Source organism: Typha latifolia, chromosome 4, assembly GCF_019914945.1.
Source record: "Typha latifolia isolate L0001 chromosome 4, TyphaL0001v2, whole genome shotgun sequence".
NCBI lineage: Eukaryota > Viridiplantae > Streptophyta > Magnoliopsida > Poales > Typhaceae > Typha > Typha latifolia.
The window spans coordinates 13,819,258-13,833,705 of record NC_133089.1 but is presented as its reverse complement, the minus strand read 5'-3'; the positions used below and the strand labels follow the sequence as shown (position 1 = coordinate 13,833,705).

General features: G+C 39.7%; 2 protein-coding genes and 1 long non-coding RNA gene across 4 annotated transcripts; 2 read left to right on the top strand and 1 right to left on the bottom strand.

Moving 5' to 3' along the window:
- Positions 1-4,044: 4,044 nt before the first annotated feature.
- On the top strand, positions 4,045-6,649 carry LOC140787088 (pollen receptor-like kinase 3). Its single transcript, XM_073135841.1, has 3 exons — positions 4,045-5,449; positions 5,567-6,243; positions 6,394-6,649. The coding sequence occupies exons 1-2, from the start codon at positions 4,063-4,065 to the stop codon at positions 6,229-6,231; spliced, it is 2,052 nt and encodes a 683-aa protein (XP_072991942.1). The 5' UTR covers positions 4,045-4,062; the 3' UTR covers positions 6,232-6,243; positions 6,394-6,649.
- A 255-nt stretch (positions 6,650-6,904) lies between these two features.
- Positions 6,905-12,138, bottom strand: LOC140786258 (uncharacterized). Of its 2 annotated transcripts, none has more exons than XM_073134555.1 (10): positions 11,852-12,138; positions 11,613-11,767; positions 10,980-11,267; positions 10,738-10,867; positions 10,153-10,260; positions 9,920-10,022; positions 9,719-9,844; positions 8,597-8,790; positions 7,406-7,527; positions 6,905-7,309 (listed from the first exon to the last, which is right to left on the bottom strand). In XM_073134555.1, the coding sequence occupies exons 1-9, from the start codon at positions 11,902-11,904 to the stop codon at positions 7,437-7,439; spliced, it is 1,248 nt and encodes a 415-aa protein (XP_072990656.1). In that variant the 5' UTR covers positions 11,905-12,138; the 3' UTR covers positions 6,905-7,309; positions 7,406-7,436. The 2 variants fall into 2 exon arrangements, with proteins under 2 accessions (XP_072990656.1, XP_072990657.1); XM_073134556.1 differs by having other exon boundaries at positions 10,738-10,864; positions 11,852-12,038.
- Positions 12,123-14,418, top strand: LOC140786259 (uncharacterized). Its single transcript, XR_012108587.1, has 3 exons — positions 12,123-12,229; positions 13,965-14,081; positions 14,278-14,418. It is a non-coding gene; the product is annotated as an uncharacterized lncRNA (long non-coding RNA).
- Positions 14,419-14,448: the final 30 nt, after the last annotated feature.

Here is a 14,448-nt window from a genome sequence, read left to right as displayed (position 1 = left end):
AAAGCTTTGGTTTTGCCATGTTAATGTGCTAGTTGGTAGTCTTAGAGTAGGTCTGAAGGCAATCTAGAATCTCCCTCGCATTGTTGGGGATGCGTGCTCCATCAACAATAGGTCATCCATATAGAGTAGGTGTGACATATGATATCTCCTACCCTAAAACCAGTCAACAGGCCGTGCTTGTAATAACCTGATCCTGCCACGTGCTTCTCACGAGGTCACCCTGAACGTCACGTGAGGATCAAGAGTCCAACAACATACCATCAAAAATAAAGAAGACCCTAAAAATTTAATGAAAGCAAATATGTTCATACAAGCTATAACAAATCCATCCAAATACAACCATAAGAGCAGAGACCCTTAAAAGACTATATGCTAAAAGTAAGATACAATAAAGAGGTAATATAAACCTTTTATATAAATAGTACAAAAAGAACATGAAAGAAAACGAGCTTAATGCCCTACAAGGTAAATTGCCGCCAAATATCCTGCTAGGGTGTCAATTATCTGCATCATATATCAACACAGAATGAACCTAACACTTAGCAAGTGGCAATTATCACTAGTCAAGTATTATGTATAAAATACACCCAGAAAGAAGAATGCATGCACAATTACGCAATTGATCATCATGAACGTAAAATAAAACATGCATTTCATGTATTTAGTTAGCATGGTCTGACATGACTCCCGCGAGCCCTAGCCACCACTTATGCATGGTGCGCCTCCCACACGAGCCTTCAACCATCAACACCTATACTCGACAATCATACTGGTCCCTCAAGGATGGGGAATCGTCTGCCAGTCACCCGACGAACAACATTGATCAGTCGTCCGTCATCACAAACTATAGACCCAGTTGTAAGCCCACCACATGAGTTAGTATCATACATTGACACTAATCTCTGAGCTTCTAGCTCTTTCACACTATCGTGCGGTAAATCAAAAGTCATCGCTTAAGAATACACTCACCCTATATCATCAGGTATGCTTGGTCTACATTATTCTACAACTTTTACTCTCTTTTAGATTCCCTAAAGGGTTGACTCTTATTAAATCGATTGTAAATATAGCTCATCATCTAACGAAACGGCTGCTTGATTGTTTGAGATCCATAGACGAAGACCTAATGCATGGGCTCTACTATATAAATATCCCCTATCCTAACACTAGCTAAAAAGTTTTAAGTACTGGTGAGATATAGATCATTCCTTTTATCGTTGTGCTTGAGTTATCATGTCTAAGCATGCTAATAAATACACATAATAATCAAAGTAATAGTAGTTGTGTCAGGTAGCATGTTAAACAAATAGGTATCACTATGGTAAATAGACTATCATGTCATAGATGATTATTTAAATTATAACACATCATATCAAATGATAATAACAAGGGTTTATAGATCACTTGCCTAAATTTGCTAAAATTTTTATGCGATAAGTGAGTCACTCTAATCCTAGCATGCACCTATATTTCAATGTTTAAAGAGGGTAATGAATAAGAGAATGTAAAAAGGAAGAAAGAAATAAGGGAAGAAAAGGCCCACGAAGGGCTCAGACTCTACCTTTTTTTGTGTTATAGTGCTCCATCTATTTGTTTAGGATGCTAGAGAGAACTTGACACACAAAAATGAAAAGGTAGGGCTATATAGGGTCACCCTATTGAAGATCCCTATGCGGCGTGATCCAAGACAGACTGCCATTTACCAGAATGGCAAACCTAGGCGACTTGATACAAACACCAACCCACCTACACCACTTAGTAGAAAACCTCATGCACTCTAAAACTCCAATGACAACATCCCAACTCACTCGACCAAAAGCCTTTCCATATTCAATTTTAGCATCCTCAAATGTTGCTCCTTCCTAGCATTGGTTAGCTTATGCGCCACCGTCTGGGCTACAATGTTATCTCAGATGTTTTAGCCTCTCACAAAGGCCACTTGCTCATGCTCTACTAAATTTGGTAGCAAAGGCAGAATCTTCACTAGCACCTTGTATACTACGTTTGTGGGCTTTTTAGTCCTCGAGACCAAGGTGATATAAGTGTTGCCCTATTGACTTGGGAGTTGGGAGGTTGTCATGCTTGAAGATTTGACGCAGACCTCAACCGGGATGCTATCAAGGCCCGGGGCCTTACCCCTCTTGGCATATCGCTGAAGGCTTTCAAAATCTCATCATTCGCGACTGGCTTCAGAAGTCCCTCCCCCTCCATGATAGAGATGGAAGAGAGCCTTATCCTCTCTAGGACGAACCATTCCCTATTAGACATCGGGCCCCCGATGATTCTTATAATAATCCACAAACTACTTAATCACCTCCATCTGGCCATGCATGCAAGCGTTGTCCTTCATCGTGAGCCTACGATGAAGTTTCACCTCCCTCGCATTGTCGATGAGAGGTGGAAGAAGCGAGCATTCTAGTCTCCCTCCTACACTATCTCAATCAAGAGCGTTGCAACTATTTAATGTTAATTTGCCAACTTAGCGTTGAATTTTTTCATAGCCGAAGGAACCCTGCTAAGTAGCCGACTGGAGCATATTCCTACTTTTGTGAATATAGATGATCCACTCTCTCTTAATAACTAGGGTTATAAACTTAATCTCCTTCTACACTTTTGGCTGAAGTGATTCTGAGCTAATCTTAGCTCTTTACTCAAAATAATTAATAAAAAATATTAGGTCGAACCCCATTATTAACTTAATATATGACCATCTTTTTTAGATAAAGAGAGACTTTATGGTTTGACATTCTTAAGGGTATTATAGAAACATGAAAACTAAGTGCTAAAGCCTATTAGGTGATTATTTTCTTCTTAATTAGAATTTCAGTTCAAAAAATAATATATATTTTATGTTATAGCCTGTTAGGTGATTATTTTCTTCTTACATATAATTTCAGTTTAAAAAATAAATATATTTTGTGCATGTATATCATTTGAAAAAATATCTTATTTGCATATATATCATTCGAAAAAAATATCTTATTTGCATATATACTCTTCTAAAATTGATATTTACATGTATATTCTTTTAAATATCTCTTATATATATTCACGTTGTAACTATTTAACAAGTTTTTTTTTTGGTACGTAGACTCTTGGAAAAAAATTATTTATGTATATATCCTTTTCAAATTTATGTTCATATAATAATAATAATAATAATAATAATAATAATTATTATTATTATTATTCTTATTATTACCGACAGTAATGTATGAATATGAGAATAAGAATATATATAGCGTTCATAATAACTAACTCCGTGAAAGTTTAACTAAATTATATCTCTTGAATTATTTTTAATTACTTACATATATCTCTTATTAATTTAAGATTTAATTTAAACTAAAATTTAAAAATATATAGAGATAGAGAATCAAATTTAAATGAAATTAAAAAAAATTATATTTAAATTGAACTCTATTTTTTATTACCATCAATGCTAGTCAGATTTATCACATCAAGAAAATTTAAATGGAAGAAAAAAATATCATCGGGGAGTTCGGCACGAGTAAACTTTTTGAAGGATTAGTATGTTCTTCACATATTACAGCCACTAGATTAGGATTCAAAATTTTAGATGAACGTTGAAGTATTTACCTTACGTTTACTAGATATGGAGATAGATTTGTTTACCCATCTCAAGTATTAATTCATAGATAGATGTGAATCTATGTCCTAGGGTTGTCAATGCCACCTCAACAATTTGTAAACCATTCATCTGCATGCATAGATATATAACGGTTTGTTAGTACCGGAAAAGAACCGTTATCAGCTCATGCATTAAAATAAGGTAAATAACTACCTTCCACTCTGGTTGACCCGGTCAAGAATTTCGTTTGATGTCAAACTATATTACTAGTCTCCCTCTCTCTCTTCCCTCCTTTTCGTCTATACTTAGCTTCAATTCCTTCCCATCCACTCTCCTTTCTCTCTCCTCCCCCCATCCCTTCTTCTCAACCCTCACAATTAGAGAAAAAACGAAAGAACAAAGAAACAACCGAAAGCTCCATATCCAAGAGAGAGGAAGGGAATAATAGGAAGAGCTAAAAGAGAGAGATCATGGCTTATATATTCCCCTCCTTCCTCTTCTTCTTCTTCTTATTATTATTATTATTATTATTATCTCCTCTAATGGCGGCATCAGCGCCGGTCCAGATGTCTGACGCAGCGGCCCTCCTCCGCCTCAAGTCCTCCTTTGGCAACGCCACCGCTCTTTCTAAGTGGTCTTCCTCCTCCCCTTCCCCTCCCTGCGACCCGAACACCCCGTGGCCGGGCCTCATTTGCTTCCATGGCATCGTCACTGGCCTACGCCTCCAGGGCCTCGGCCTCACCGGCACCATCGACGCCGAAGCCCTCGCCCACTTCCCCGCCCTCCGCACCGCAAGCTTCGCCCAGAACTCCCTCTCCGGCGCCCTCCCAGCCGCGCTCACCGGCCTAAATGCTCTAAAGTCCCTCTACCTCTCTAACAACGCCTTCTCCGGCCGCTTGCCAGAGTCCTTCTTCTCCTCCATGTCACACCTCAAGAAGCTCTTCCTCGACAACAACAGCTTCTCTGGCCTGATCCCCTCCTCAATCATCAACGCCACCCGCCTCCTTGAGCTCCGCCTCGATCACAACAAATTTGATGGATCCCTCCCTCCTACCCTTCCTCCCTCCATTAAAGTCTTTAACATCTCATATAACAATCTCACTGGACCCGTTCCCGAGTCCCTCGCCGCCCTGTTCAACGCTTCTTCCTTCCTCGCAAACCCTAACCTCTGCGGCCCGCCTCTCGACTCCGCATGCCCGTCACCTTTGCATCCACCGGATAATATTTCTCATATCAAGAGAAAAGATACCATGCTTATCCTCGCATTTCTAGTATTGATAATTATCATGCTTTCGGCGGCCTTGATCTTCATCTGCCATCGCAGGAGTGATCCGGTCTTCGACACGGTTGGTGTCGGGATAGCCGGGGAAACCAACGAGGCGGCTACGGGCGCCGTGTTCACTGAACAGAAAGAACCGCTGCCGTTACATCAGCCACAGGAACCAGGCTCGACCCATAAGAGTTCCGGTTCGAGCCGAGCCGGCGGCAGCGGCAGCGTCAGCGTCGGCTCGGTTAGTAGCGGCGCCATCGCAGGGGTGACAGAATTAGTGATGGTGAACGAGGATAGAGGTGTTTTTGGGCTCCCTGACCTCATGAAGGCGTCCGCCGAGGTGCTCGGCAACGGTGGGCTCGGCTCGGCTTACAAGGCCGTTATGGCTACGGGGCTCTCCGTCGCCGTTAAGAGGGTGAGGGATATGAACAGGGTCGGGAAGGAGGAATTCGGCACCGAGTTGCAGCGACATGGCCGGCTTCGACATCCGAATGTTTTGACGCCGTTGGCTTACCATTACCGTAAGGAGGAGAAGCTCATCGTGTCCGAGTACGTCCCCAAGGGCAGCCTCCTCTATGTCTTGCATGGTGAGTGTAGATGTCAATCCTTATATTTTCCCTTGAAACTTAGAAGAACCTTCGAGCATAATTAGCTGTTTTTTGTTGCCCATTTCTGTAAACTGTAAACAAATGGGTTCTTGTTAGGGGATCGAGGCCCGAACCACATGGCGCTGACGTGGCCGACGCGTCTAAAGATCGCACGAGGAATCGCGCGCGGGACGTCGTACCTCCACGCTGAGCTGAGGTCCCTCGACTGCCCCCACGGCAACCTCAAGTCCGGAAACGTCCTCCTTGGCGCCGACTTCGAGCCCCTCCTCGTTGACTACGGCTTCCTCGGCCTCATCAACACCTCCCAAGCCCCCCACGCCATGTTCGCCTTCAAGTCACCCGAGTCCCTCCTCCACCGCCACGTGTCCCCCAAGTCCGACGTGTACTGCCTCGGCGTCGTCCTCCTCGAGCTCCTCACCGGGAAGTTCCCGTCGCAGTACCTGAGCAACACCAAGGGAGGGACGGACGTGGTGCAGTGGGCCAACTCGGCGATCGCGGAGCGGCGCGAGGGCGAGCTGCTGGACCCAAACATCACGTGCACAGAGCATGCGCCTAGCGGGGCCGAGATGGTGAGGCTGCTGCGGGTCGGGTCGGCCTGCACGGATCCGAACCCGGAGAAGCGCCCCGAGATGAGGGAGGTGGCGGAGCTGGTGGAGGAGATCGCAGCGGCCGCGATCAGCGGCGAGTCGACCAACAGCGGGGACGGAGGCGGCGACTCGGACGGCAGCGCCGGGGACAACCCCGGCGTGTTTGACGGATAAGCTCTCGGAACGGTAATCGATCTCGCTCCTTAGACGTCTCCTGACCGTCCGATTGCAGTTTATTTTTCGTTCTATTTTTATTTTTTAGATGGAAACGAATATTCTCAGATAACATTTCTTTCTTTTTCTCTCTCATAAATTTAGTAATATTCTTGTTGACAGAGCGGAAATGACGAGGATACTCTTGATAGGAGGAGAGAGATAGAAAGAGAAGAGGAGTGAATGGTGGGTGATGTGGACAAGTCAAGAGGATTTAGAGATCCACTAATGATCTTGGGTCCCACTCCTGTATACATCTGTTATAATTCATGGGTCCACCAAACAAATTGGAAAGTGTGGAACAGTGGAAGTGGGCGTTCAATAGCAATTCTACCCTTTTCCTTTTAGCCGTTTCCAAAGATTGGTTATTGTTAGAGACTTAGAGGTCAGTCATCGAATTATTCAACGACTGATTTTATTTTAAAATATTTAAACATTATATTTATATTTCTTCTATTATTTAGCCATTTTAACTAATATTTAGCTATTTTTAATAATATTTAGGTTTAAGTATATCAAAAACATATGACCTATATAAAATCATATCTTAATTACACTTGCAATGGTAGCCAATACAGTAGGCCACAGCTCTGCTGGTAAAACATTTCAGGTAAAAACCAAAGGAAAAGTAGTCTAATTCTCAACTTGGGGTCTAGTTTGCTTAAGATCAAAGTCATGCCTAGAAATATACATAGCTATCAGACAGCCTTAAGTACACAAAAATGACCATGGATTTTGGAAATTATTGAGAGAAAATAGTGGAAACAGACAAGCAATCTAACATATGTTGACAGATATTTTTCTATAGAAACAGCACCAAAAATTTGCAGCGTAGCAGTGTACATAGAATCACCATCCAAGAAAAACCTTTAAGCAATCAAGAACCAACTTGTGGATCACCAAGATCTCAGCTGCATCGACGTCAGACATAGAAACTCCAGTGATGTTTTACTTCCTGATGCCTACTGTAAGCTCAGCACGGATTGCCAGCTCTTCAGGCTTCCAAGAAATCCAGTCAGTAGCACAATTCACACTTCAACTAAGCAAAGGTGCGTCACATTTAGAGATTCAGGAACGAAACCAGTCAGATAAAGAATATAAGAAAAAAGTGAGCAAGGCTATGAAAGATGTTTACCCAGCTAACTTAAAAGGCAGGCCACTTCATTTCAAGATGTTGATTTTCTTTGCACCGCCAAATCATCAGCAGAGTAATAATCTGCAATTAGCCGGTACATATATGATGGATTGTGCCCCCCTCTGTTGAAAGAAGAAAAGCAAGCCACAAGATTAACATCTTTGCCTTAATGAATAACATGTTTTTCTCCCTTGAACATTAAAAAAGCATATATAATGTCATGAACAGTTACAAGTAACAAGAAAAAAAAATTATTCTCTTAAACTTCGGAGCAGTACAGCCTTATCAAATAACTAAATAGGCCTATACTGCTGTAGATGATAACTGCTTAAAGGAACTTAAATTACAGATAAGCCTACAAACGACAAAGGAGCTAAAAGAAAGAAGAAAGAACCTCCAGTATGATCATAATTTTGCAAGATTGAGCATATCTTAATAACAAATATCTGAGATTTCATAGATCGATAACAAGAAAAGGCATTAGTGGATACAATATTTCTACTCGATCAGTATAATGTTTGATTTTAAGATAGTGAAAATAATGATTAAATGGCTCATGATGATATGACAATGGATCCAAATAATTTTACCTGAAATACGGATAAAATAAGGATAATCACAAGAAGATTCACTACTGTTATCTATGGTTTCAATTTCCTTTTCAGTCTTAATTATGGTGTACCATTAAGCTTTGACACTTGCATTATACAGCATGGCATTTCTCCTAAAGCATTTCTCCCAATAGCAGACAGCATACTAGAATTTAAAAGCAACGAAAATGATAGAGGTTGGGGCAATGATAAAAAAAAGATTTTTGTAAGAGCCAAAGCCTTGTTTGGTTTAAGGCTAAGCCCCGAATTCGATTACTTAGTCTTATTTCTTGATCTTAATTTTTTAAAGAGTAAACTTGATTAGATATGAAAGAGATAAAAATATGTTTAATTACTGAACCAGATTAGGGATCTCTGAACTAGTTCATAAGGAGTCTATAAACTCAAAGCAAACAAGACCCAATAGATTTAGTAGCAAAATAAATAACCTGAAATTGGCCAAAATTCATCTATTCAAAAGGATACTAAAGTGGTCATATGAAATCTATAGCATGAAAAGTATTCTTTTATCATCTTGGAGCACATAGAACAGTGTTGGCAGATTCACGCACTATCCACTATAATGTAAAAGAAAGCTCACGTGTCTGTGATGAAGAGGCTGACAAGCTTTGGAGGCACATAATCAAATGTGGGATTGACAACATGAAGATGAGGAGAGCCACGACAACCACCGAAATCCATACAATCTGAGAATTCCCCAAAATCAAGCAAATCAGCTGGGGATTTGAGTTCATTTAGCAGAACCTCCGGATTGTGTGGATATAATGGACATAACTGCCATAAAAAGGACATGAAAAAAGTAAACCGTAAGCATGCAACTTCTGTGAGTATACAGATAATAAAAACATATGCAACCTTGCCATGAAATGCAATAAAGAGTTTGTTTAATATGGTACGCAACAAGTTGATGCTATGGCCTATAAGTGACTTTTATCCGAATGTTCTTCTGTAATTGTTGTAGATCTTTATATCTCATAGGTGAATCAGGCTTTTGAATATATAATATTCTACGTGCTAAATGTTGCCACATCATTATTTGACAATTTTGGCAGAGTGCCTTACATAGTTCTCATTAAAGGTGCAAAAACAGAGAATTGAGTCTGACCATGTGAAACATTTGCTCCATCCCAAGAAACTGGAAAACATGCTCCGCATAAAATTTCACTTCACAGCTAATATGCAATAACATGTCTGACATGACTCAGGAAACTGATAGAACGGTTATGCATATGAAAATTCACATTCAAACAAGTGATTACTAAAATATTTTCAGAATGTTACTCAAAGAAGAATATCTATAAGTGTACTCGAGTGCTACAGTGCTATACCATAGACAGTACATTATTTGCTAATACAAATTCCACAATGCTGGGTTCTTCAAATTTCCAATTATTTACAGGCCTACCAGAAAGAACTTAATTGAACTAGCAAAAAGGAAAGCATAACAAACGATACCCGCTTAACTAGATTTGAACAAACAACTTGTTCATTACATTCTATTTTGTGTTCTTCTATGTTTTAAAGGAAGCCTAGTTAAGCTCTAAGCCTCTAAATAAGATAACACTCTACCATCCTGCAAATATTATCTTCACCACACACAAACACTAAAAGGAAAAGACCTACAACTATCAATTGTACAAAAATATAACTTGAAGGTTCAGCTACTAAAGTGTTTGAGAAGTGTATAAAGATGATAATAAACCTTGTGACTACCAGCAACCACAACAAATGGGACAGCATGCCTTTGAGCAGCAAGTGCAACCATATTTATGCCGACAGGTGCAATCACACCACCATTGGCCATGATTGCATGAGCTCCAACTATCACCTACATAATGTAACACCCATTATGCAAAGGCAATTAATCATTCAGAATAAGAACAAAAATCTCACTTAATAGTACCATATTAACTCTGGAAATCATTGCAAAAACTGCAGAATCCGTAATAACAGTAGTCTGTAGACCTTTTGTGACCAGTTCTTTTGCCAGAACATGTCCCTGATATCTGATTGATAACCATAATGCCAAATATAAATTGATAATTTGTTATAAGGACACTGAAAAGAAAATTACAAAGTCAATGCCTAGAGATGGTTTCATGCATGTTTACCAACGAGGTAGCATGATCTACAAACCTGGGAGCACCCTCGGCAACAAATACACGGAAAGTACGTTTTTTTTCCTTTGCTGCACAAAGGAATTCCTTCACTGTTCTTGAACGTCCCAATGTCAAAATCACCTCACTGTGATGAAAAGATTAATATCCACTTAAATATAAACTGTGCAAATATAACTTGAACAATAATATGCACACTGAACTTCCAGATTGTTTATAATAAGACCAAATTTAAGGGATACAGTAAATATACTTTGCTTATTTGCTGAAAATCTAGGTCATTCTGAATATATATAATCCATCTAGCAATATTCTACACACACGAGGATCCAAGAGGTTGGAGCAGAAAATATTCAACCCAGAAACTAGAATGGTACAAATCTACTACCACATGCAACTTGCAGCAGGATATACTTAAAATACTTAAACACGTCTTACTTATGTCATGATAAACAAAATTGAATCATAACTCTCACGCCATAAGATAAAAATAAAAAGTTCAGTTCTTTGATCACTAACTAGTTTAATAGAAAAATTATATTTCATTCTGGAAAGTACAACAAAGAGTAATGGATGCAGTATGATAGCCATAGGGATACAATACTTTTGATGAATATGCTCTACTGCTTGTTCAGAAATTTGTTCATGGCAAGTGTCAATGTCTTGAAGCAGCTCATTGATAGCCTCGATGACATCATGCTTTAGCTTCCGGCTCCTCAAACTCTTATCAGCTGCTGTGGAAGAGGAGATTATCACACAGACTTCAGCATGATATTTAATGAACAAACTTTGAGTAGCAACAGATAAACTTATGAAAAAACAATATATACTACAGAGGGATCATACATTTGCTTTTCCCTTCAGAATCACCGCCTGATGAAGAAGCATGAGGAGCAGAAGCAGAGACAGGTATGTCTTCGAGAAGGGTTTGCAATGAAGGGGCCCGAAGAGTACTTCTAGCAGCAGCAGCAAGGGATGCTGCAGACAAAGCAGGGCGGTCTTCATGCTCACCGTCATCTTCATCATCGCTACCAGCAGATAATCCCAGACCTTCAATTGCAGTTGCAGTTGAAGAAAGGTCTTCCTCTCGAATGATATGCAAAACACGTCTCACTATGTTCCCGACAGCAAGCTCTGCAATATCAATTCGGTACAAAGTGTCATCCGATGAAAGCTTCAAGTAGCAATTTGTTAGAGATAAGCAAAGGTTTAGAATAAATAAACTTAAATCATGGGCAAAAGTCCAAATTACTTTCAAATTTTATAGACTAACATGCAGATTTTCTAAGAAATAAACAGGCTTCCTGGTTTCAAAAAGTATAAATAGAAAAGAATACTACATATGTCCAATGATAACTACCAACGAACAACATAGTTATACATTACAGAACCAACCAATTGTGATCGATTAAAAGAGACGTAATTACTGGTGAGTACATTTGGTGCATCAAAAAGGAGAATTTGAGATAAAGAACCCACCAACGGGATTGGCGGCGATAAGCTGCTCGCCGACGGCCTTCACGGCGTCGATCAGAGCCGCCGCCTGGTTCGTGTACGGCATCCGATGCTGCGAGACCACCGAGCGGAGGAGCTCCGCGGTCTGCCTCGCGGTCGCATGCGACCCCTCGATCTTTCTGCCATCCATCCATAAGAATTCACCATATTTAGGAAAAAAATGTTAAAGCTCAGAATTTTAAAGGAGGAGAAGAAGAGAGTACCGTCTCTTGAGTTTGAGGACGAAGTCGTTGACGAGGGCTTGGACGTCCGGCATTGCTTTTGAGGATCAAGGATTTGGATGGTGAAGAGGAAGAGGAGGAGAGCGGAGTAATTAGGGTTTAGAAGGGGAAAGGAATTGGGGTTGGGTCGGATCAATATCTTCGGAAGGAATTCCAAACATCTGGATTCGGATCGATACACTCCGAACTCCACACCCGAACCTAATCTCCTGAACTACACGAGCACCGTCAGATTTAATAATCTAACGGTCCGGGACAGTTTTCAAAAACCCTTAAATCTATTCCATTCCCGAGCTTTTTAACCAGGGCGTCCCTCCTCCGGACCATTCCACTTCGCGTGGCGATTGCCTTCATCCAGAGGTCACCTATACTCCTGTCGGTTGCTATTGGATTTTCTTGGATCTCTTGGATTTTCCAATATTTAGCAACATTTGTTCTCTGATGAGATGAAATTTTAGTTCTGCAATTTCTCTCCTCTTCTGTTTTAAGGTTCTAATTTCGTGGATTTTTTAGGCGATCAAAAGCTCGAAGATTGAACTTTTTTAGTTGGGTTTTAATTTATCGGTAAATAGATTAAGCCCATCTAGATTTAGTGCGTGAAACAATTTAGTTGGAGTTAGTCTACTATGATTTGACAATCGTTACTAATATTGCATCTCTACTCGTGAAAGGTGCGATCTTTTGAGCGTTAAAGTATCTACTTAGATTTGTTCTGTTTGTCACCTATAGGAGACCTGTAAATTTTTAACATTGGAGGAGAGATGGCTCTCGTTTTCTACCATCGTCACTTGGATTCTATGCTTCAGAAGCCCAATAAATACTTTCTCATTCGCAGTTACATCACTTACCCTTCTTGTTAGTCTCCCTCTTTATGCATCTTTTATCTTTTTCTTCTCTCCCCTCATGTTGGCTATAATGTAATTTTACCCCAGTTGCCAAGCCTCCAAGGATGGCATTGCTGTTTATTCTGCATTAGCAACGGCACCCTCATCGAAGTATGTCAATGTCTCTAGGTGGTAATGCCACATTGATGCACTGCTAAGGATTTGGTATGCACTTTAAATTTTATCCAACCTTTTCTCCTATCACGCAAATGTGGGCAACTATTAGTTCTTTGGCTAAATTATACTTTGTCCTCCTGCACTTTGACTAAGTATCACTTTGCCCATTCTATTATAAAAGTGTATAGATATCCCCTTAGATTTTTGAAAACTATAATTATATCCATCTGTTAGCCTTCCTTAGTTAAAAGTCACGTGCCAAATATGTAAATGATAAGTTATTTTTAGATAGACTAATTACCATTACAAAGGTCAAAAAAATAATTCTTAGGCAATTTTGCTCTCATCTAACTAAAAAGACCTTGCCCTCTTCTTCCCAAGCCATCTTCTTTTCTAAGCTCTAAACTTTTTCATCTTATCTTTTCCCACTTGCCCTCCTCTTCCCAAGCCATCTTTTCTAAGCTCTAAGCTTTTTCATCTTATCTTTTCCCACATGGCGTCTAGTAGGAGTAGTAGCAATATCAAACCAGGCTCACTTGAAGATGTATTTTGCCATTATAGATTAACTGTTGTTGTTAAGATCTCCAATCAATACTTTCTAATGATAAATTGATAATTTTATTTTATCATCTAATAAAATCTAATATTTTCTCCAACTATAGAGGGATAGAAATGTAATTTTTTGGGTATCCGTTGATGGCGTCTAAGAGATTGTAGTTTATTAAAAGTCTAGGAGAATATTTGCACACTTTTATAATATAGGGGAGCAAAGTGATATTGGATAAAAATATAGGAAAGCATAGTATAATTAAGCTTTGTTCTTTCTTTAGGTAAACTTGTCTAGTACTTATTAGCTTTCAAAGGAATTATTTTAAGTTGATATTTTCATTGGTAATCTACCAGAAGTTCTAACTATGGAAGGGAAATCTGTGCCCTTGTTAAGATATGTAGATTGCCATTTGATACTGGAACACAAAATTCCATTTGCCACTTGATTGCCGAGCGGTTAGCTGTTTTATGGAAGAGGATCATGTAAAATTGTTGAAATTTTTTTATCTGTCAATACCTTTCTAAATTAGTGCTTCTAATTTCAGGCTCCAGCAGCTGAAGAAGATGATGATATGGATCTGTTTGGTGAAGAGACAGAAGAGAAAAAGAAGGCAGCTGAAGAGCGTGCAGCAGCAGTGAAGGCATCTGGAAAATGAAAGAATGTTAGTATTCTACATGTTTTATGTACTGCTTATATTCTGCAGCACATTACTTTTTATATACTCGTGACCAGTAATGATTTTATTTCATAATTTCAAAGTCTCAAAGAATGCATGTTTTATTCTTAACTCTAGTGACATGATTATGAATCTCCTTTGGGCTCAAAAGTTTTGATGAACGTATTGCTGTGTGAATCAGCTGGAAAATCATCAGTTCTGCTGGATGTACAGCCATGAGACGATGAAACAGAGATGGAAAAGCTTGAGGAAGCTGTAAGCCTGTAAGGAGTCTGCAAATGGAGGGCTTGCTCTGGGTTGCCTATATGAAACCTCTTGCTTTTATTATTTTCTCATTCTCTCTACTAACACC

Bases quoted from the DNA above. Each gene is read 5' to 3' on its own strand.
- LOC140787088 (XM_073135841.1), top strand. From the start codon at position 4,063: ATGGCTTATATATTCCCCTCCTTCCTCTTCTTCTTCTTCTTATTATTA. The intron at 5,450-5,566 runs GTGAGTGTAGAT...GGTTCTTGTTAG, and splicing joins CCTCCTCTATGTCTTGCATG to GGGATCGAGGCCCGAACCAC.
- LOC140786258 (XM_073134555.1), bottom strand. From the start codon at position 11,904: ATGCCGGACGTCCAAGCCCTCGTCAACGACTTCGTCCTCAAACTCAAG. The intron at 8,791-9,718 runs GTTTATTATCAT...TTTTTATGGCAG, and splicing joins TGGTTGCTGGTAGTCACAAG to TTATGTCCATTATATCCACA. The intron at 7,528-8,596 runs GTGAGCTTTCTT...TTCTTTCAACAG, and splicing joins AGCCTCTTCATCACAGACAC to AGGGGGGCACAATCCATCAT.